This window comes from Phascolarctos cinereus, unplaced genomic scaffold (genome assembly GCF_003287225.1).
Source record: "Phascolarctos cinereus isolate Bilbo 61053 unplaced genomic scaffold, phaCin_HiC Scaffold_8;HRSCAF=390, whole genome shotgun sequence".
NCBI lineage: Eukaryota > Metazoa > Chordata > Mammalia > Diprotodontia > Phascolarctidae > Phascolarctos > Phascolarctos cinereus.
The window spans coordinates 40,281,595-40,305,380 of NW_027556291.1; the positions used below are offsets into that span (position 1 = coordinate 40,281,595).

At 45.3% G+C, this 23,786-nt stretch overlaps 1 protein-coding gene across 2 annotated transcripts in view; it reads right to left on the reverse strand.

Moving 5' to 3' along the window:
* The window catches only part of LOC110197722 (transmembrane 9 superfamily member 2-like), a 76,233-nt gene that overhangs the window by 51,234 nt on the left and 1,213 nt on the right, over positions 1-23,786 (reverse strand). For both annotated transcript variants that reach the window (XM_020971765.2, XM_020971764.2), the window contains exons 2-5: positions 14,709-14,776; positions 12,752-12,845; positions 11,341-11,468; positions 11,021-11,150 (exon numbers count right to left, since the gene is read on the reverse strand). In XM_020971765.2, the coding sequence (XP_020827424.1) occupies positions 11,021-11,150; positions 11,341-11,468; positions 12,752-12,845; positions 14,709-14,776 (420 nt within the window). The remainder of the gene's footprint in view (positions 1-11,020; positions 11,151-11,340; positions 11,469-12,751; positions 12,846-14,708; positions 14,777-23,786) is intronic.

A 23,786-nucleotide genomic window follows, 5' to 3' on the forward strand; every position in this document is an offset into this window, starting at 1 on the left:
AACTGTTCCTTGTAAACAATGTTCACTTTCCAGATTTTCCATGTATCAGTTTCTGGCCCCATCAAGAGTATGAAACTTTGAGGGCATCATTTGCAAATGAAAAAGCCAGCAAAGATACTGAGCCCCCAATATGACCTTGCCCCTCTGGCTCAGATTGCCTTGGGACTGCTTCCCACCCGCTCATTTGCAAGGCCAAACAAGAAAGACTGAATTGGAAGAAGCTAAGGAAGCCAGAATTCCTGGCCTGTTTGGACATTATTAGGCAAATGGCCACAGCCTGATGATCAATTATCACCCAGCCTTTGCAGATGACCATTTCTGGGTGGCCATCATAAGTTAGAGTGAAGTCCTTCACCAAGGGGACCCAGCCCCAAGCTCCAAAGAGCAGCTGGAGGAAGAGCAGTCCAGGGGCATCTATTTGTTGGAATAATCTTGTTCTCTGGCTTGTGGCTGGGAAGACCAAAGGCCTCAGAGACAAGGTCCTGAGGGAGCAGAACTAGGGAGGCTTCTGCTCTTTGGAAAAAGCATAGCAGCAGCCTGGCCTGAGACTGCCCCAGAGCCAGAAGGTGAGGTCAGTGGGGATGAGAGCTTGGTGATGGCAAGCCCAGCCCAGGGGGCCTGCAGAACCACGATAATGACAGCACCTCTCCTCCTCGCCACACTGTTGTGAGCACAGCTAGGCTTATTCTCTCTCATGTTATTCCTGTAGATAACAAGAACTTCTTATGTGTCTACTGTGTGCCAGGCCGTAAGCTGGGTGCTCTGGGGAGGCAAAGACAAAAACAAGCAGCCTCTGCCGCCAAGAAGTTTACATTCTAGAGGTTGGGACAACAAGTACATTGGGTTACAGGTTGACAGCCGGCTGGCCTCTCTGCTTCTGAAGAGACCCAAGAGGCCCAAAAGTACAACTTACTCCTACTCCATGTGCGTATATAGGCACAAAGACTGTTGGGAAAGGAGGGCACTAGCAGCTGGGAGATTATCAGTCATCAGGCAGTTATTACATGCCAGGCACTGTTCTAGGCACTGAGGATACAGAGAAAGGTAAAAATCAGGTCCCTGTCCTCAAGGAGCTTCCAATCTAATGGAAGAGACAACATACAAAGAATTAGGTACTTACAAAATGCACACTGTCGAAATGGAAGGTGATGGCAGACAGAAGGCCATAGCAGTATAGAGGGCAGGGGGAAGAGGTTAGCTGAATTTTGGAGGAAGCCATTCCTGCCATGGACAACAGCTACTGAAATGACTGAGTCAGGAGATGGAGTATCTCACATGGGGAGCAGCAAGAAAGCTAATACCACTGGATTATTGGGGGGGGGTAAAGGAAAGGGTAAGAAAGGGCCAGGTTGTGAAGGGCTTTGCATGCCAAACAGAATGTTCTGTATTTCCTCCTGGAAGCAATAGGTAGTCAGTGGAGTTTACTTGGCCGGGGGGGGGGGGAAGGGGGGGATCAGACCTGCCTTTTAAGAAAATCACTTTAATGGCTGACTGGAGGATGGACTAGAGCAGAGAGAGACCTGAGGCAGGCAGACCCACCAGCAGCTATTGTAGCAGTCCAGGTGTGAGGTGATGAGGGCCTGCACCACGGTGGGGGCAGTGTCAAAGGAGAAAAGGGGGCTTATTAAGAGAGATATTCAGGTGAAATTGAGGCCTTGGCAACAGCTTGGATGTGGAGGGTGAGAGAGAGGAGTCCAGGATGACTCCTAGATTGTGAGCCTGAGGGACTGGGAGGATGGGGGCACTTCTGACAAGAACAAGGAAATATGAACGGAGTGAGGGCTTGGGGAAAGGATAATGATTTCTGCTCTGGATGTGTGCGATTTGAGAAGCCTACTGGACATCTAGTTCAAGATGTTCAGAAGACAGAACTGAAGCTCAGGAGACAAGTTAGGATAGACATATAGATGGGGGAATCACATACACAAATATGAGAACTGAGCCCATGGGAAATGATGAAATCCCTGAGCAGAAGAGAAAGGAGGCTCAGGCCAGAGGTGAGGAGGAAGTACATTGCAGGCATAGGGCACAGCCATTGCAAAGGCATGGCAATGAGAGAAGGAACACCATGGCTAGGAACAGCAGGAAGGCCAGAGTGGGGGAAGGGGAATAAGAGAGGGGTTCATAAAAATTGCTTAGGACTAGAATGTAAAGAGTCCTAAAAGCTAAAAAAGTGGTGATCCACAGCCTCTAGGGTTTAGTAAGTAAGGGAGTGACAGAGTCAGACATGTGCTTAAGGAAATCATTTCAGTAACTGTGTGGAAGACAGATCCACATGGAGTGAGGACCAAATAGAAGGTTACTGCAACAGTCTGGGCAGGAAAGGACAAGGGCCTGACTTCAGGTGTGGGCCAGGGGTGGGGAACCTGTGGCCTTTAGGCCACATGTGGCCCTCTAGGTCCTCGGTTGCAGCCTTCTGACTGAGTCCAAGTTTTACAGAACAAACCATTTTATTAAGGGGATCTGTTCTATGAAGTTTGGATTCAGTCAGAGGACCGCACTTGAGGATCTAGGGGACCACGTTGGCCTTGAGGCTGCAGGTTCCCCACCCCTGGTGTGGGCTATGAGAAGAGTGAGAAGGGGCTGCACATGAGAGATATTGTGGGGGCAAACATGGCAAGTTCAGCTAGGTGGCAGCTGTGGTGGATAGAGTGCCAGGCTTGGAGTCAGGAAGACCTGAGTTCAAATCTAGCCTCAGACACTGCCTAGCTGTACGACCCTGGGCAAGTCACTTCACCCTGTTTGCCTTAGTTTCCTCATCTGTCGAATGAGCTGGAGAAGGAAATGGCAAACCACTCCAGGATCTTTGCCAAGAAAACCCCAAATGGGGCCATGGAGAGTTGGACACGACTGACACAAACGAACAACAACAAACATGGCATGGTTAGGCAACTGACTGAATACATGAGGTGAGGGAAAGAGAGGAGTCATGATGGCACTGAGAAAAGTGTGCCAGATAACAGAAGCTTCAGGACTGGCTGAGTGACCAGACCCAGCAAGTAGCCATTAATAAGTTAATGTCTGCTTGAAAAGAGATCTCTAGCAGAGTGCCCCAGAGCTCTGTCCTTGTTCCTATGCTGTTTAACAGAGTTATCACCCTCATTAACAAACTTGCATAAAAGCAGAGAAAACACGCATCTGAAATTTGCACATGACACTGTGCATGGAAGGATGACAAAGCCAGGATCCAGAAAGATCTTGACAAAGTTGAAAAAATGGACCAAAGAAAAGATGAAGATGATATTTATTAGGAATTAAACATAATAATTACAGCTAATATTTATACAATGTTTACTATGTATCAAGCACTGTGCTAACCGCTTTACAATTATCTCATTTGATCCTGACAACAACCCGGGGGGGGGAGGTGCTATTATTATCCCCATTTTACAGATGAGGAAACTGAGGCAAATAAAGGTTCAATGAGTCGCCCAGGGCCACACAGCTAGTAAGTGTCTGAGACTGGTCTTGAACTCAGGTCTTCCTGATTCCAGACTGGGTATTGTATCTACTGCACCATAAATCACCTTTAAGAAACACAAGGTAAAGCGCAGCTAGGTGGCACAGTGGATAGAGCTCCAGCCTTGAAGTCAGGAGGACCTGAGTTCAAATCCTGCCTCAGACACTTGGCACTTACTAGCTGTGTGTCCCTGGGCAAGTCACTTAACCCTGATTACCAAGAAAGAAAGGAAGGAAAAGAATGAATGAAAGAAAAGGTATGGTGAGACTACAGTTCCTATAAAATTATCAGTGTTTTAGCTGGGATTAAGACAGTTGAAAATGGGTGTCCCGTCCCCCCCCCCAAAAAAAAAAAATCAATACTATCCTAGGCTATGTTGAGAAAGGCACAGAATCTTGGAGGGAGGCAATCCCAGCTCTACTGCCCGTATCAGGTTACGCGGCGAGGACGGGGCTCAGCTCTGGCTTCCACAGTTAAAGAAAGACATGACTATGCTGGTGTACATCCAGAAAGGGGCAATCAAGATGGTGGAAAGGATGACAATGGGCATAAGAGGAAATCTGGTTAAAGGAACTGGATTTAGCCTGGAAAGGAGAAGACTCAGTGAACACAAATATGTAGAAGGGGGATTGGCCTTACTCTGCTTGGCCCCAGAGGCCCAGTGTCTCCAAGCAGCAGTCTCAAGTAGACCCCTCGTGGGTCTGTTACAGAGGGGATTCTATTCTTGTCAGGGACAGGTGAGACTACATGGCCTCTGAGGCCCCTTCACATTCTGAGACGTGGTGATTTTAGGGCTTTCTCTCTAGAACCTTCTTCAGCTTTTGAGGGGCACTATTTCCCATTGTGAGCCACAGCATGGTCTTATCTACAAATGAAGCAGAGGCCTAGCTTGGCATAGTGAGTAGAGCCCTGGACTTTGAGGAAGCAGAACAACCTCAGATACTCACTGGGTGTTGGCCCTGGGGGCCAGTCCTCGTGTGCTGCAGTTTCCTTAGCCGTGAAATGGGAAGGCCCTGATCCTACACTGTCTCCTGCCCTGGTTAGAGTCCCCTTCTGGACAATACCTAGCAATGTAAGATTTTACTGACCCTTTGGGCCACAACAACACAAAGGAACCATCTCCACTGCTTTCTAAAGCCCTTTTCTGAGTCATAAATAATCACTTTAAGTCAATCACCTTGGCAGTACAGTTCAAATCATGTTCCCTTGAGTCAGGACTTCACAGGAGAGTCCGATAAATCTGAGACTTTAGCACACACCTGTTCTTCCTGCTGACTAACCTTTATTACCTGCCCCAGCACACACTCCAACTCACAGGCTTTGTAAAGTCGGGCCACAGTCAGCAGCTAAAAATCAAGCACAAGGTCATAAATTACACAGAGGAACCTCATTTACGCAGCAATCAAGAGAAACTCAACAGCCTCCCCCAGCTTCCTTCTTTCTTCCCCCCTTTTTTGGCTTTCATTAGAATCTGTTTGCAGAGGAATACTGTATATTTGCTATAGACAAATACGTTCTCTTACCCTAGAGACAGAATTTTTAAGAGGCACAGGAGTAGTTATGAAGGAATGTGGTGCCATTTAGAAATGTGGAGGGGAGGGGGGGAGCAATGCAAGCTTTGCTCACGAAACTATCTCCTAGCCACTGATTTCTGAAAAACAGTGGCCAGGCTGAGCTGTCAGTGACCTGTGACCTCAGAAGCAGAGATGCCTAAGAGAATACAGAAGGGGGGAGGAGAGTTCAGAGTAGGGGGGACAGAGCTCACAAGGTGCTGATCTAGTGACAGAGTTATAATCACTCAAGCCCTTCAATGGCCTCTGGACCCAAGATTTTGGTGAGCTAGACTCAGCACCCAAGGCTTTCCCATGAAAATATACAACACAGAACACAAACACAGGGGAATGCATCAAGAAACAAGAGAACCCTGCCGCTCTATCACTTAGCCACAAAGATGTGTCACCTGACAACTCTAAAACAAGGTTATGCTGGGCCAGCCTAGAACACCTGCCCTCCCCCTGCCTGCTTTCATCTGTAATCTCTAACAGGCTCTGAATGAGCCAGGCTGATACAGTCCTCAGAGCTATTGCTTGGGGACCCCACAGTTCTGCTGCCCTGGCTTCCTTACTGCGCCAACATAATGTGCGGGCACCAACAGAAACACATTAAAGCCACAAGTGCATGAAAGAAAATCGCTATAACTTTGAAATGGTATTGACTCATAAACAAGACAGATGTATAAAGAGAGATTTAATTTAGCCTAAATTACTATATTAAACACTTTCCCCTATGTGTACTCATACAGTGTGTGAGGGACCATGACCAAAGCTGGCTCTCTCCCCAATGACAAGCCTTCTCTGATTCGACCACCCATTTGCCCCTGGGCAAATCCCAACATTATGCCTAAGTTGTGCTGGATTCTCTACTAAAAACAAACTCACAGGAACGAGTAGCCTTGGACCAAAAAGAAAATGCATTTTCATTTAAGCAGATATATCGTTCATCTCCTCCCTCTCTCCTTCCCCTGTGGGAGAGGACGACTGAATGATGGACATTTGAAGGAGGTGATAATTGCCAATCGTGGCTGGTTTTAATGATGGCCATTTCATGTCAGCAATTTATAGTTCCTCCACCAGAGTCCCACTCTCAAGTGTCAATGTAGCGTGGAGGTGACCCTGGGCTCTTAAAGGCTACCTGCCAACACAACACAAACTCCCCAGCAAAAGAGGCTCCTAGGACTGCATGGTGTCCTGTCCCATCACATCCCACCCATCCAAGGAGCAGCCAAAGCCTGGGGAGCCTCATTACCAGAAGGCTGGCCACAGCTAACAGAGAATGGCTAAGGCTGGTGGTGCAGATACCTGCACCATGGAAATCATGGGGTCTTTCGAAATAAGGAAGTCATTTAATAAAGCTATTAAGTACTATTCTTCCCTGAGCAGGCCCCACAGAGTTTGTCCATCTTGGATTTAGTCTTCCACAGACCTCTGGCAATACCAGAAAGCCCCATTTCAGACAGCCAAGCTCCTAGAAAAAGCTCCCTGTACTAATTGCCTCTACTTCCTCACCTCCTACCCACTTCTCAGCCCCTGGAGCCTCCCCACTCCTACTGAAATGGCTCTCTCCAGGGTGGTTGACGAGCTCTTTCTTCACTGCCAAATCCAATCACTTCTTCCTTATTCATCCTTCCTGATTTCTCCATGGCATTCAATGCTATTGAGCACCTTCTCTTCCCTCCACCTCTCTGCTCTCCTCCCCCCATCTCACCACTGCTCTTCTTTGCTAGGTCATCAGCCATTTTCTAGCCCAGAACTGTGGGTCTCCCCCAAGGCTCTATCCTAGGCCCTCTGCTTTTCTCTCACATCCTATTAGCTGCCATGGATTCATTTAGCATGTCTATGTGGATGACTCTCCAACTTCTATATCCTGCTCTAGTCTCTTCCCTGAGCTCTTGTCTCACATCACCAACTGTCTTGTTGGGCATCTCCACATGGCTGTCCCAAAGACATCCCAAGCTCAATGTCTGAAGCAGAACTCATGACCTTCCCCCTAACTTCGCCCCTTCCTCCAAAGAGCCTTATTTCTGTTGAGGACATCACCATCCCTCCAGTCACTCAGGTTTCCAACAGGGGTGTTTATCCTCAACTCCCACATATCCCATCAGCCATCAAATCTTGCTATCTCCCACAATCTCTCACATAAACATCTCTTCTCCACTCATCCCCTCTTGCCTGGAGTCTTGTGATACTCTCCAAATGGGACTCCCAGATTCCAGCCTCCCCTCTCTCTGTCTACTGTCTCCCCAGCCACCAAGACAATGTTCTACAAACATAAGACTAATCCTGGTCTTCTCCAGCTCTAGGACCTTCAGTGGCACTAAAGAAAAAAAAAACAGTCTAGCTGCCCTAGCATTTAAAGCCCCTCATAACCAAGTTCCAGGCTACCTTTCTGGTCTTACTGCACATTATTCATGCTGTCTAAGCACCAACCACACTAGCTTCCCTGCTGTTCCCTGATCTTGGCACTCCCAATCTCTCACTACCATGCCTTTGCCTCCTGTTCCTGTAGTGCCCCTCTCATCTCTGCTATTTAGAATCTCTAGTTCCCTTTAAGGCTCAGCTTATATGCTATTTCTTATAGGAAGTCTTTCCTGATCCTCTTATTTCTAAGCACTCTCTCCCGCCTCCTCAAATTAGGACTTTTCTGCTTATCTATGTCTAAATTGTTCCTCTTCAGGAGGCAGGGATTCATTTTGTCTCCTTTTTGTAGTCTCCACCATCCCTCACTGTGCCTCACACACAGAAGGCGTTTAATAAAGCCTTGTGGATTGGCTGGCCTGTAAGGAATATCTATTTATTCATTCATTTTCTCCATTTGCTCATTTTCTCTTGCTTTGAAACATCTGATTTTTTCTTCTTATCATTTCCCCCAGGGGGTTTATATGGTTGCCAAGAGCAATAGGAATTAATCTGAAATTTTCAAAGTCACCAAACTGACCCTTTTATCTGAAAATGAAAATCAACTAGTAAACATTACTTGCTTACTCTGTGCAAGGCCCTGTCCTAAAAAACAAAAAGTAGTCCCTGCCTTCAGGAAGTTTACACTGTCCTGGGGCAGGCCTTGGTGTTTTGTCATTTTCAGTAGTGCCCGACTCTTCTTGACCCCATGTAGAGTTTTCTTGGCAGAGATACCAGCGTGGTTTTCCATCTCCTTCTCCAGCTCATTTTACAGATGAGGAAATTGAGGTAAATAGGGTGAAGTGACTTGCCCAGGGTCACACAGCTAGGAAATGTCTGAGGCCAGATTTGACTGAAGAGGAGGAGTCTTCCTGACTCCAGGCCCAGCACGCTATCCACTAAAGCACCACCTGTCTGCCTAGGGCAGCCTTACTCAACCTTTTTAGTCTCAGGACCTCTTTACACTCTTAAAAATTACTGAGGACTCTCCCCCACCCTCAACAGCTTTTCTTTAGATGGGTTATATGTACTTGTAACGATCATGTAAGAAACAAAAACATCTTACTCTTATGATGAAACTAGCTCTGATCTCACAGACCCCCTGAAAGGGTCAGTGGTCCATACTTTCAGAAGAGCTGTACTAGGGGATATAACATTGAAACAGGTAAGCAAAAACAAGTTAATTTGAAGAGAAGAGAGACATGTACCACTAGGGGAATGAAGAAAGGTTGCCTGTAGGAGGGTGCACCTGAGCTAAGCCTCAAAGGCAGCCCAGAAGTCGAGGTGGCAAAGTGAGGAGGGAGGGCATTCCAGGCTTGGGAACAGCCTATGCAAGAACGGCATTTATGTTTCAACTGCTCTTACTAAGCTTCCAATGGTTCCAAGGAAGTGGGGTAGACATGATAGTTTCCAGCTTCCTGGCTATGGTCCTAAGCCCTTCTCGGGTTCCCTATCAGTAAATTATCTGAATTGCCTGCTTGATTTTAGTGATATGGAGTCTGATAAAAATAAAAAAGAGAAGGGGGGAGAAGAATCCATGCAGATAAATTAGATTATCTCTAAAATCACTTCCAGCTTTAACCTTATTAAGATCCGAGGTTCAGTACATTTTCAACAGAATGTAATATTTTTATTCAAGAAAAAAAGAAAAAAAAGCCCTGTGACCTAAGTCACCAAGCTGCCCTCTGAAGCCTTTCGTGTCTGCCTTCACAGTCTGCCAAGAAAGAACAATAACAAGAAAGGGAGAATCAATAAGGTTTTGCATCTGATAGGAATCAGTGCAGAGAGCAAAGCAGGGTAGACAAGTCACTCAAATAAACTCTCATTTCTATAGGGCTTGAAGGTGATACAGGTCTCACTGTCCCCAAGAGGGCAAAGATTCCGGAAGTTCTGAGAGGTGACGTGACTTGTCATACAACGAAGTTTCAGAGCCTGAATTCAAACTCGGGTCTCCCCCAACCCAGCCTGGCACTGAATCAGGAGAACAAACCAAACCAGCAGCTCGTCCCAGAGAAAGAGAGACTCTCTCCTTTTGTTCCACAGAAAGTTCTAGCTGTGGACTTGGTTACATCCTTAATTCCTCTAGCACAGGAATTTGGAACCTTCTTAGCATCATGACTCTCAAAAGGGAAGCCTCCGGACCCATGCTCAGAACCATGGTTTTAAAGGCAGAAAATAAAATCCCAAGGATTCCAGAGGAAGCCAATCAGACTGCAATACCAGAGCAATCAAAAGGCTTCACAGACGTCAGGTTAAGGAACCCAGTTCTAACACACCCTAATCTAGCCCCTCACTGTTGTATCTCCACTATGTTCTCTGCAATCGGTATTTGCTAACTTTGTTTAAGCTAGCTTTACATGAGAGGGAGGAAGGCAGGCAGGGGAAAAGCATTTATATAGCACCTACTATGTGCTAGGCATTGTGCTAAGTACTTTACAAATATTGTTTCATTTGATCCACACAACAATCCTGCAAGATAAGTGCTGTTATTATCTCCATTTTACAGATGGGGAAACTGAGGCAAAAGAGTTAAGTGACTTGCCCAGGGTCACACAGCTAATACATGTCTGAGGCTGGATTTGAATTTAGGTTTTCCTGACTCCAGGCCCAGCATCCTATTCACTGCACCATCCAGCCTCCTAATTGAGGCCCTGGTGTCATGAACAGCACCAGTCAGAAACCAGTAAGAACTGAGTTCAAGTCCTACTACTGACATATCCTAGCAATAACAACCCTGGACAAGTGTTCTAGGCAGCCATCTGAGTTGCACAGAAGGTATCACCCTGCACTGGTAGAGGGAGTTTCTTCTTCAGATGAAATCCTAATTCCAGCCCCTATCCCTGGCTTAACATACTTACTACACTCATTTAAATAATGCCTTTCATACAGTAGTTACAAAGGTTTGCTAAACAGGTCATATTTAGTCTTTCGTTTGAGTCTCACATGTTAACATTGATGACACTATGTGGTGTTATCATCATCCCCATTTTACAGATGAGAAAACTGAGGCTGAAAGCGCTTAAAAGACTTGTCCAGGGTCATACGGGTAATAAATGTGTGTGAGTTGAGATTCAAACTCTGGTCTCCCAGACTCCAAGCACAGCCCTCTGTCTCCCTATGCCACCTAGCTGCCTACTAAGTTTTTGGTGAATGAATGAATATCAAGCCTAAGACATCTGCTGCCCTTGGACCGGAATAACAATTTTTTAAAAGAGATCCATCAGAGTGGTTCGCCTGAGGGCACACAGTAATTTAGTGAATGGATGAGAATCTTGGTCTCCTGACTCCTGCTATAGTGCTCTTAATAACATTTTGTTGTTAAAGCTCAAAGAAATATCTTCAGAACAAAGTATTATATAACCTTGCCTGAAGAGGAAGGGATGATAACCAGTTTCCCACCTTTAATTCAGTTATTACTCACAGTTCTTGGCCTACTCATCACTCACAGTTCCTATCTCAGTCTTATTTAAAAGGAATTATTAAGTAGTTTGTTTAAAAGATATAATGCTCAAAAAAGGAGAGTCAGTTGTTATCAAGAACAACGCTGAGTGGGCAAGAGAGGCCACATCCTCTCCGTTGGCGTAGGAAGCTTGCCCGCCACACTTACATTAATGTTACAAGCATCTTTTGCTCTACCACTCGGGGTAACAAAGCATCCCATTGGAAATCCTGGATTACAGTACTTTTGTCCGTCCTCCACATCATAGCACCATGTTACTGGCATATTATCAATGATCCTGAGGGCAAAAAAAGAAAGGAATAAAACACGTTAACAAGCATTTTGAAGCGTGTCTCTGAATTGAAGGAATTTTTCATTTTTTTTCATGAAAATCAACCAGCACTCTCGTAAGTTAGGCCATTTGCAAAAGGGACCTTAGGCCCAAGAAGTCAGACAACACCGCCACCTTCCTATAGGTGCCAACCCACCAGTGGTGCTGATAGTTCAACTGCATTCCTTTCTTCAAAAAGGCCAGCTTCTTCTTTTCACTTTCGTTTCTGGGATCGTAAGATTTTACACATGCTTTCATACATGTTTCTTCATGGTTAAAAGAAAACTTCCACCAAAAAAAAAAAAGGAAAATATTTAATTGATTTATCAGATCGTCCTCCTACATTTTATAAACTGAATATCAAAAAACAAACACTATGTTATGGGAATGTTGGACGGGGGAGGCATTTTCCAGTATTTCTCTTTTCCATTTTAATGCAGAATCTAAACGGATACACATCCCCTCCATATTTATCAAATGCATTAAGTCTCTATCATGGTCTATATAGTAAACCAAATAATTCACGTTCTTTAGCTATGTAGGATTAAAAAAACTCACTTGGGGCCATTTAAAATGCTGACCTTGGATTGTATAACGTTACAGATAATAAGGGTGGCACCACAGGGGCATGTAGCCAATCCAGTGTACCAACAAGCAGCTGAACACTGAACACAGCCAAAGGAAGGGGCACTACACGAGGGCCTTTCATTCTCTTTTCCTCCGTCCACTTCACCTCCTGGAGTACACTACAACCCTGCCAATGCTGGCCTGCTCGGCTACCCAGGTGCAAAATGAATAAGCAGCAGCACTCTGAGAGGGCACTTGAAGCCCAGGGCAGCAAGAGAGCCAAGCATCACTTTGGTTATTGGTGCCACATTGTTTACTGCACAGGCATAAACAGCATTCTTGTGGAACTAATTAAGCACATTAGGTGGAAGCAGCCGCATTCTGAAACTGCACTGACTGCAATGCGAGATATATTCTCTGTATGACATGCTTGCAGTCCAGCTACCCCCGGCTAGTTTTTTCCGTGGCTTGGCTGGGCAGTGCTGTCAGACTTGGGTCCACTGAGAGGACAGCCCACTTGGCCATAGGGATAATGTTACTGTTGGACAGTCTCCTTGTGTACAGCTTTAAAACTGGAGGATCTTAGCACTGGCAGGGCCCTTCAAGGTCATATAGTATAGGCCCTCCCTGCAGCCTGCAGTATTCCTAAGTGACCAGCGAAACACCCATTCAGTACCACCCCCACCCTCCCCATCTCATTTGCAAGAAGGCTGAGGCCAAATGAGGCTCTCTCGTATTATACTGCCCAAGATAGGTACTAGGCAGAATCTACCCAAGGCAAGATTAAAAGTTCAGAAAGAAAACAGCATCGCTGCATCACTAACAGTACTGGGGAGAACCTGACAGCCAATAATTCAATGGTTTTCTTTAAATGACATTGACGACATCGGATTCTAGCTCCTTTGAAAGTGAATGGAGACTCTGCACTGTCGGGCAGGAGGAGGAGGCGGCTTTGAGAGGCTTCATCTTTCAAATAAGATTCAAAGGATAGGGTAGATAACCTTGTATGGCGATGATGCTATTCTCTCTCCAAACAGCACTTGGCCGAGATTTTCAGAAGGCCTTTTTTCTTCCAAATCTTGACAAAAGTCAAAGCTGAAAAACAGGAGTTCCACTAAGATATAAAATCAAGAAAGAAATCTACCTTTAAGACACATACACTTTAAATTCAGCTAGACTCTCGTCAATAGGCTTAATAGCTCCATTGCTAGCAGAAAGCCTCATTACTTTAAATTTCTACCCTAAAATTCACACAATTGCCCTAAAGACTCTTCATTAACTGTTTCTCCAATCTCAGAAAACATGATCTTACATGGAAACAACGAAGCACTTACAGTACTATGTGACATGAACTGCCATACAGTATGGAAGACCCTTCCTCCCATCCCCCAATAATGAGACTGACTTTTCTTTTTGAGATTGACTTTTAAAAGAGTTTGGATAACAGCACTCATTTGGAAAAACTGCAGGAATAATAAGCTTTGCCAATTTCAAAGATCTCATTAATATACTTTAGGTCTTTATCACTGATAATGTCTGAGTTTGACAAGTCCAACCCAGTTTTAGAACAATTACGATATCATCTAAAGACACTGGAGTGCCAGCATGATTGTCCTATTCCCAGTTAATAAAGCAACAAATATTTAAAAGCCTGCCAGTACTTTCCCTTTTCTTTTTTTTTTGGTCCAGATATGTGACCTCATTGGTGGAAGAGATTCTTCTCAGAGAGTTGCCCGGAGAACTGAGACAAAGGGTTACACTGCCAGGATGTGTCAGAGGTGGGACTCCTTAACAACAAGGCCCAGAATTCTCTCTTTTTCAAGATAAGCTTTGAAATCAGCACTCAAAATACATGACAAAGTTTGAAATGTCTACTAATTTCTATGGATGACATTGAGGAATGAAAAATATCAATCCCAATCGATAAGGGAAAAGAACCAAAAAGTCTCCCTCCCAACCCCCATCAACCAGCTTACTGAAAAGACTACAAAGAGAATTAAGAAAAATGTAAATTAGATGTAAATTACAACATGCCAATAAGTGCAACTATAGCACTTTGAATAGCTCATGTGACTAGGCCACCCAACCATCACTCAGATAGCATGACAATTTTTTTTAACATAATTAGAGTAAAGTAGGTGGCGCTGCAGTGGACAGACTGCCAATCCTGGCATCAGGAAGACTTACCTTTGTGAGTTCAGCCTCAGACACTTCCTAGCTATATGACCCTGGGGAAGTCACTTAACTGTTTGCCTCAGTTGCCCATCTGCAAAATAGGCTGGAGAAGGAAATGGCAAACCACTCCAGAACTTTTGCCAGGAAAACCCCAAGTGGGGTCATGAAGAGTCGGACATGACTGAAACAACTGAACAAAGTAATACCGGAAGGACTCAAAATCAGTGGTATCAAACTCAAACAGAATCCGGGCCACTGCAGGATCCCCATATTAACATTATCCAGTCACATTTTTTATCCGCCCACTCTGAGCGTTATAATAACACTTCTGCCCTAAATCATTCTTTTCTCTAAGACGTGTCATTTACTATTACTCCCAAATTACCGATCACATCTAATCTCGATGCTGATGACCAAGAGACTAAGCATTTTTTTATATACCATAAATTTAGGTGATCTTTTCAAAAAGGTTTAAGGAAAATAATGAGATTTTGGAAACAAACCCAACATTTTCCAAAGTTGTTCAAAAAATAGCCAAATGTTTATAAATCAATTTATAATTAGCCTTCCTGAGAAAAGACAAATTTAGAGCCACTAGAAATCCTGGCCCAGCATTTGTCTCAGTGTAAGCAGCCTCTTGAGATCACCCTCATGACTTCCTTTGTTCCAAGGCTGCCACTGCATTGGGATGAAGGAGCAGTGTCATTTAGATGCCCCGATAAGAGACAAGGCACATCTGCACATGCTGAGCAATACCACACAGATCAATCACGCCATACTTACGCATCATATTCATAAGGCAAAACTGATTCCACCGAATCCAGTCTGTTCACAAAGAGCTCTATTAAAGACTGAAAAATGAAAAAATGTTTATTGATAATGGAAAGTAGAAGAATATACTGAATTAACTTCAGGGCAATTGCCATCATAAATTTACAGCTCTGTACTGAGAAGCCTCATTTATCCAACATTGTGGGGAATGAAGTATTCGAGATAAGTAAATTTCCCAGTTATCTGGGAATTTTCCCAGATAACTGCAGTGTATGGCTTTAAGTATCAACATACCACTGTCATTTTTTTAGTCATTTGGGCCAACAGGGCTAGGGAATGGACCCGGGATTTCACTGGTAAAGGGTCTTCCCAGATGAGGAAGCTTCCCCTACCAAAGGAGGTTGTCAGATTCCTATGCAAAGTCCAAATCTTAGAGAGAGAGTTGCTTAGAACCCTCGGAGGTTAAGTGACTAGCTGAGAATCAGTCACCCATTGAGGAAGTGTCACAGGGTGACACTTCTGCCCTCCTCCCTCTGACATCAGTTGGCTAGCCACCATACCACACTGCCTTTCCCGGACACCAATCTTTCCACTTTCATCTCCACTTGACATTTATTTTAGAACAAAATAATTGAATTTTCCTTTTGACTCAGAATTAGCATTTTGAACCCTGATTACCTCTGAGTGAGGTATGTGTGTGTTTCATAAGATAGTAATGGTCTATGGGGTTTATTTATTCTTACATTAAATAGCACCTGAGAGCTATACCTTCTGTAAGCTATGGCCACTTGTCAAGTGTCTCTTGCTGCTGGTCATTAATTTCCTGCTGCTGTCATGGTGATTGACTCAAACCTCCCCCCCACCCTCCCTCCCCACTGAACTCTTCACTCCCTATGCAGCTTCTAATCTACTATGGGCTAAGAAGCCAGATAGCCAAGCTTCTCAGGATTGTGACCGAGAATTATAATTCTGGTGTACCAGGAAGATCCAGGAGTCAAAAACTCAACTCTGCAATTTACATGAGATGTTAGCCAAGTCCTAATCTCTTAGCCTCATTTTACAGATGGGGATATTAAGGCTTAAGGGAAGAAAAAAGGGAGAATAGAAGAGCTGTCTTCAAGTAGTAGCAGGGCAACCATACATTGGGAAGAGGTATTTGTTGGCTTGTAAGGACAAAACCAAGACCAATAGATAGAAATTCAGTCTGCTAGGAGGAAAACTTCCCAGAAACTCATACTGCCCCAAAGTGGAATGGGCTGCCTTGGGAGGCAGCAGGTTTCCAGTTACCGGAGGTCTTCAAGCAAAGGTTAACTGAAGACCCCATTGGGATGTTGTAGAGGGCATGGTTTTCTGTGACAGCATGGTCTAGTACAATGGAGTCCATCACAAACAGACATGGGCGGGGGGCCACTAAACTGTACATGAGGGGGACAGCTAGATGGTGTAGCGGATAGAGTACCAGCCCTGGAGTCAGGAGGCCTCGAGTTTAAATCCAACCTCAGACACTGGACACTAGCTGTGTGACCCTAGGCAAGTCACTTAACCTCTACTGCCTCCCCCAAAACACAAAAACACTGTATATAAGGATCCCCATAGGCTGCATACTGATTTGGTTTCAAAATGTAATGTTATCCATGTTTTACTATATTTATTTATTTTGTTAAATATTTCCCAGTTACATTTACGTCTCATCTGAGCCATACTTGGTAAATGTGGTGCCTACATGTGTCCTGTGGGTCATAGATCTGATACCTCTGGCCTAGTAGAGAGAGTTCTGGACTTAAAGGTCAGGGAGACCCAGGTTCTAATCCCCACTCAGACATTTATTAGTTAGGTGACCCTGGACAAGTCTCTTTTAGTCTTGCTGAGCCTCAGTTTCCCCATCTGTAAAATGGGAATAACAATGGCATCAACCTCACAATGCTGTTGTGAGAGTGGAATAAATAACATGTGATGTAAAGCACTCTGCAAATCTTAAAGTGCTACAGAAATGCCAGTAGGAGTTGCAACAGCAGCAGCAATATTCCTATTCAGATAAGGGCTGGATTATATGACTGGAAGTCTTAAGCTTCTATGGCTAAAGTAAAAACAAACAGATTCTGGGCAAAGGCCTGAATTCCTTCCTTGGCCACAGAATGCAAGCTCTCTAAAGTTTTCCTAGATTGCCTCGGAGATTAGCTGTGCCCCTGAACCCCCTCCACCTGCAGCCCTGGTAGCCATGAGCTCCTGTCCTCGGCCATCCTCCTTCTCAGCTGCCAGCCATACAGGGGTCCAGCCCTGGGCACTCCAACTGGACCAGAGGCCCGTATGGCCACATCTCACATTCCACCTTGGAAAAGCTGAGGAAGTCTGATCACCTCCACACCTCCATGAGGCACTAGGGGAGGCTCTTAGCCTACCAAACAGCACTAGCAAGGTAGGGAACAGAGAGAAATCAGCTCATTCTGTAAAACAACAGAAATGTTGTCTTTGCCTAGTACACTCTAATGTCTATCATTTTAATATAAAGCCACCTATAGCCCCACACAAAAGGAACAAGGAGGGCTCACTAAGTTAAGAGGCACGGTAATGCACGTACAGGGGCACCATGACTCAAAAACAAAGTGAACCAGAGAGCATTCTACTTGCAAAAGAACTCAGTGATAAATTCTTTTGTAAAGCAAGGGGTCTTCTTCTGACCCAGATAAATCACCCCTTAAGTTACTAGCTTTCCACATCTGAATATTCGCACATGATTTTTCTTAAAATAAAGCCCACACACGTCTGTGCTAATGAAGAACAAGACAAACCTTTGCTAACTACAGAGGAATTTTCTCCTTAATTCCATTGGAAGGTCTTTAAATAAAAATACAGGAGTAGAAATGGCACACTACAACCAATAAACATCGTTTAAGGAAAGATGAGCAATAAGGGACTTCTTTGTGAATTACAATCAGCCAAACTCTTATTTACAAACAGCAGAACCAGCAGACTACATCCCCCTAGTTACCACTGAAATGGCTGCCTCCCATCTTTCCCCTCCTCACCCCACAATCTCTCCGTAAAGAGAACTGAAAATACGCCGTCTATGAGGTATGTTAACCAGAGTAGTAGAAGAGACCTACTTAGAGCACAAAACAAGAGGGCGGTTACAATCTAACATATGGCTGGGGGGGGAGAGGGAGAGAAAAAGCAAAGACAAAGACAAAGACCACCATGGGAGGGCCAGACAACTGGGTGTATGTGAGTATTCTAAGATGAACCACAAAATAGTGCAAGATCATAGATGTAGAGCTAGAAGGGGTCTCGGACACCATCCACTCTGATCCCCTCATTTCATAGCTGAAGAAGCTGAGTCTCAGAAAGGTTAAGTGACTTGCCCAGGGTCACACAGCCAGTAAGTATCTGAACCAGGATTTAATAATGATAATACATAATAGCTAACATTTATATAGTGCTTACCATGTGCCAGGCACTGTGCTCAGGGATATACGATTATTGTCTTATTTGATCCTCACAACTCTGGGGAGGTGCTATTATTATCATCCCCATTTTACAAATGAGGAAACTGAGGCAGCTAGTGGTGAAGTGACTTGCCCAGGCTAACACAATCCGGAAGTGTCTGAGGCTGGATTTGAACCCATGTCTCCCTGATACCTAGTCCAACACTCTACCTACTGCACCCCCAAGTTGCCTCTCCACTTCATCCATCAACATAGAACCATTGCATGGCAAAGCTGAAAGGAATCTTAGTGACCATTCAAGCAAAATCTCTCATTTTATAGAGAAGAAGCTACAGTAGGTTCAAAAAGGTAAACTGAGAGTTGGCAGTCAGTGGGCACAGGCAGCCCTTCTGCACAGGCCTCCTGCTAGTTACTGCACTATCCTACTTTGGTACTTAGCCTTGTAACAGGTATTACGGAGGTAACAAAATGGAGAAGATGGCCCCTAGCCAGCTTATAATTGAAAAAAGAAACTGTATATTCTGTAGCGACAAAGAAGAAAACACCTATGGAGGTGGGGAAATGCCTGAGCACTCAAATGGAGCCCTGCTCTCCTCCAGGTGCGTGTCCCCTTCAACGGTGCAGATGCCACTCCCCTCAGCCTGCCCAGGCTGAGCAGTTCATCCATGGCCTCCCACAGAGTCACTCGAGAGGGTCCCCCCAATACACTGGGCACCTTGCTCCCTTCCTTTTGAAGCTGCCTCACCCTGGGACCAGCCCCCTTCCTCTTCTTGTCACAGGCCTTTCCCTGAGGGACACCCCACCCCTCTTTAGAATTCCCTCCTGAGTTACACTTTACAGCCTACTTGTTGCTATCACTTTACTCTTCTACTGAAAGTCACAGGGGCACGTGTCAGACTCGATGGGACATTCCCATGAGCAGAGCTTTGTATAAAAATATGCTGGACTGAAAAGAGGGAAACACTGGCTACTATTCAGTCTGATGAAGCTTTGTGGGAGTGTCCCTTCTGGAGTACTTTGAAACTCACGCTCCCAAGTCCTCTGTGGGTCTGTACTCCTAAAACTGTAGCTCATGAGCCCCCAGTGACGGTTCACCTTCAATAAGCTCAGCTTATCATAAGACTCAGCTGAAGCAAAGGCATTTATTAAAATGGCACAATATTAACAGCAGTAACGAGACAACCTCTCTGTAAATCCAGGATACATTCTGCTATAAAAGCCCAGCAGGAAGAACGAATGCTGGCAGCGACACACTCGTACACACAGGGAACACGTGGCCAAGGCAATTCACAGCACCAGAGCTGCAGGTCCCCAACGTCTTTTCTCTTCTTGTGATGTCCATGCACAGCTGGCAAAGCTGCCCCACCGAGCTCCCTGGGTTTGCTACAACTTCTCTCCAGCTTTGGGATCAGCTAACATCCTGGCCTGGTGCTGTTAGTGGCAAAGTGGATAGAGCAGCAGACCTGAAGTCAGGAAGACCAGAGCTCAAATCTCACCTCAGACACTCACTGGGCAAGTCACTTAACCTACACTGCCTCAGTCCTCTCATCTGTAAAATGAGCTAGAGAAGGAAATGGCAAACCACTCTAGTACCTCTGCCAAGAAAACCCCAACCCCATGAACAAGTTGGACCCAAGCCAATGACTGAACAACAACAACATCCTGGCCTAGGGTACTGTTATACATTTTCAGAAAGGATCAAGAACTCACAACTGAGGACCAGCAGGAATCCTAAGGCCCCAACCTGGATTCCGGCTTCAGACAACCTCTCATCTTCTCTCTGGCCTACTTGGCAAGCTCTCCAGGGGGTCCAGGAAACAGGTGAATAAAAGGTGCCTCATCACCTTATAAGACACAAAGTGGGCCATTCACACAGAGCAGAGGTGGGGAAGCTACGGCCTTGACTCCACATGTGGCCCTCTAGGTCCTCAAGTGCAGCCCTTTGACTGAACCCAAACTTCACAGAACAAATCCCCTTAATGAAAGGATTTGTTCTGTAAGACTGGGACTTGGTCAAAAGGCTACACCCAAGGACCTAGAAGACCATGTGTGGCCTTGAGGCCCCAGCTTCCCCACCCCTGGCTTAAAGTCTCAAACTCAAATTCTTGTTTGTCATTCAAAGCTCTTCACCATCCAGTTCCAACCTATTGCTTCAGACTTACTAGACATTGCTTCCTTTTATGCCATCTAGGGTCCAAATAAGCTGAACCTACTTGCTGTCCTTCACATAAGACATTCCTTCCTCCATCTGTCCACTTCTGAACCAACTGTCCCCATGCCTAGAACGTATTCCCTCCTCACTCCAACTTAGAAGCTCTAGCTTCCTTCCAAGCTGAGCTCAAACATCACCTGCTACATGATCCCCTGACCCTGGTGGTCTTTTCCCCATAAGTCACAGCTTTATTTTGACTTCTTTTTTTATTTTTTATTTTTTTGCTTTTTAGGCAATCGGGGTTAAGTGACTTGCCCAGGGTCACACATCTAGTAAGTGTCAAGTGTTTGGTCTAAGACCGAATTTGAACTCAGGTCCTCCTGACTTCAGGGCTGGTGCTCTATCCACTGCGCCACCTAGCTGCCCCTTTTATTTTGACTTCTGACCAAGAAATAGAAACTCTCCAGGCCTAGAGGAGTGTGCCCAGCATCTGGGAGGATCAGAGAGGGACCGTGGCAGCTTTTGCCCTCCCAGCACATACTTTTCATCTGTCATCCAGCCAACAAGAATTCAAATGCTTCAAGAAACCCCACTGGAAAGACTGGAAGTCAGAGGTGAGGACTGAGTGCATTCCTGGCATGAGGACAGCTTACACAAAGGTAAGGAGATAGAAGACACACTAGTAGAGCTCTGGGTTCTGCTTTCAACTTTTAATAGTGTGGAGATAGCGTCTGCTACGTTTAAAAAGCATTCGCTGCTAAATGTTGGGTAATGAGCAGGAAAGCCTGATCACCTCTCCATCTTTGGACTTAGTCCCATGAACTGCTTCCTCCCCAAAAAAGTTTCTTTGCATATGAAAAGTTGTGCCTCATTTGGATTTCAGCCCAGTTTAAGTATGAGAAAGACAAAAGTCTTCAGTAAAGGGGAAGGGCTTCAGAAGCAAAATAAATATTCCACACCTAACAAGGGGCCTAGAAGCCAGAATAGCTCCATCACAGGGGAAGAGGCCAGCAACACAATGAACTTGCCTCTAAGGTACAGACTTCAGAGTTACCTTTGTCCCTAGCCACAGTCTACTCAAGATCCCAAAAGCAGCCTGGGAAATGCAAGTGGCTACAGCAGGATTGATCAAATTGAGTCAAGGGGAGAGTCCCTGAATGAAGGACCTAGCTCTGAGCCAGAAAAAAACTGTGGAACAGGAGAAGCTAGATACCTTCTGCCTCCAGCCTGGATGCCTTAAGGGGGTCAAAGAAGAAAGTCTTCTGCTAAATCTAGGCTAACGGTAATAACCATGGCTTAAAAAGCATACTAGCACCCCAGCACTCCAGCTGCAACACCGCTGCTGCTCATTAGCAAGCAAGCCCCAGGGGATCAGCAGAAAGGGCACTGGTGCTGGTGCCTAGGGGCAGCGTGTGAGCCTAGTGAGGAGCCAGCTTAGCAGCCAAAGGCCTGCCCAGCAGAGGAATGACCCACTGAGATAAGATGCCACATTCCAGCTACATAGTAGAGTGACCTGCATCACCCGTGCCATGTCACAAAATCTGTAAGGACTCTCTGGAGAAAAAAGAAACATTGAGGCTCTGCAGCTGCCTCTGCCATATGAGTTCCCTACCCATGTGTCCTGTTACCACTGCCCTTTAATTTCCTTCACTACTCTGTGAGCTCCAAATGTGCTTTGGCGACCTCCTCCACCACACCCCAACGGCCTTGGGGACATGCTTCCTTCCTGTCCCAGTGGCCCCCTCATTCCAATTGGTCAGCTCCTTCCAGAACTCAGTCCTCACAATGCTTACTTCTTTACTCCTCTCTGGACTCTGAACTTTCCCAACTTCTCAATCTGTCACTCCTCCCCCCAACTGCTTTTCTGCTCCCTTTCACTGTGTGGTCTTCCCCCATTAGAATATAAGCTCCTTCGGGGCAGGGATTGTCTTGTTGCTTATATTTGTACTCCCAGAGCTTAACACAGTGCCCAGCACATACTAAAAGTGCTTAATAAATATTGACTTCCCCTCACTCTATGTTGTAGGAGAATATAACTATTGCTCTTACTGTGCTATTTGTTAAGTCACATGCAACTCTCCATTTAGTGTTTTTTTGAAAGGGATATTGGAGTGGTTTGCCATTTCCTTCTCCAGTTCATTTTACAGAGGAGGAAACTGAGGCAAACAAGGTCAAGTGACTTGCCCTGGGTCACACAGCTAGTAAATGCCTGAGGTTCGATTTGAACTGAAGTATTCCTGATTCCAGGCCCTCTATCCACTTTACCACCTAGCTGCCCCTCCCTTCCCCTCCTCTCTCACTTGACTAAATGCTAAAGAATTGAGTCTACTGGCTGAATTTTAAGGGGAAGCCTACCAGTAGGGACCTGTGAGCTAATGTTAAAAGGATAGCCACCCACAGCCTTACTCCTGATTCGAACGAGTAGTGGGAAGTATACCTCTAGGTATCCAATCAGCCATTGCCAGCATGTCAGGAGGATGAACCCAGATGAAGTACTTCCTATATGCATACACACACATATATTGGGGGGGCAGGTGTTTCAGTATTATCTTTGTATCTCCAGTGTGCATATGTATATACACATGTATATATGTCCCACTGCAAACATACATGCATATATATGCATATTATGTGTATATATGTTTATGTGTATGTACTAGGGATCTGAAGGCAATACATACTGAAACAGCCGCCCCCCTCCCCCTGCTTCCCCTCATCTAATGTAAATCCCTGTTTAATATTGCCTTTCTATTCCCAGTGCAGCACTGTGCCTGACACATAGCACATACTCAATAAATGCCTGTTGACTGAGGCCCAAAGGTAAAGGACTCGTCCAAGGTCATCCTTGTAGCAGAAATGACATTGGAAGCCAAGCCCTCTTGACTATAATTTTAGACTTCGGCCACCTGTACCACCTTAAGGCACCACAGCCTCCTAGAGGCACTTAGAATTTAATTGTGCCACAGCTTTCCTACTTCGGAGGCATGAGAATATCAAAAGCCTCAATCACAACCCAAGCCTGCACTAACCTGACTGTCTCCGCGCAGGAGTGGATTCCCAAGGTTACAGGTTGAAGCCTAAAAAGGGGAAGGGGGAGGGGGAGAGAGAGGCGACCAGGGGATGTAGTTTAGGAGTCTACCCACAATTCTGAAGACTACCTCCAAATGTGAACTTCATCAGCAATTCCACTTTCATACCCAATTTCATTCATAGGTTAAAGAGGCTGTTTTCCCAAATAGAAAGGTTTCTTTGGTGTTAGGAATAACGAAACAGAAGAGAAAAATGGCTCGTTTCAGCCATCCCTTTATGCTATATGGGCCTCACAGGATGTTCGCTCAATAAATAATGGATGATGCTTCTAGAAGTGCATACAGTCAGCTCTGGGTTTTAATCATTGTTTTTTGTTTGCAAAGTGACAGATGAAGAGAGAGATGGGCTCTGTCAGCTAGAAGAGGCTGGAGTGGTCCAGGGAGCCAGGCTGCAGGAGCATTGGGA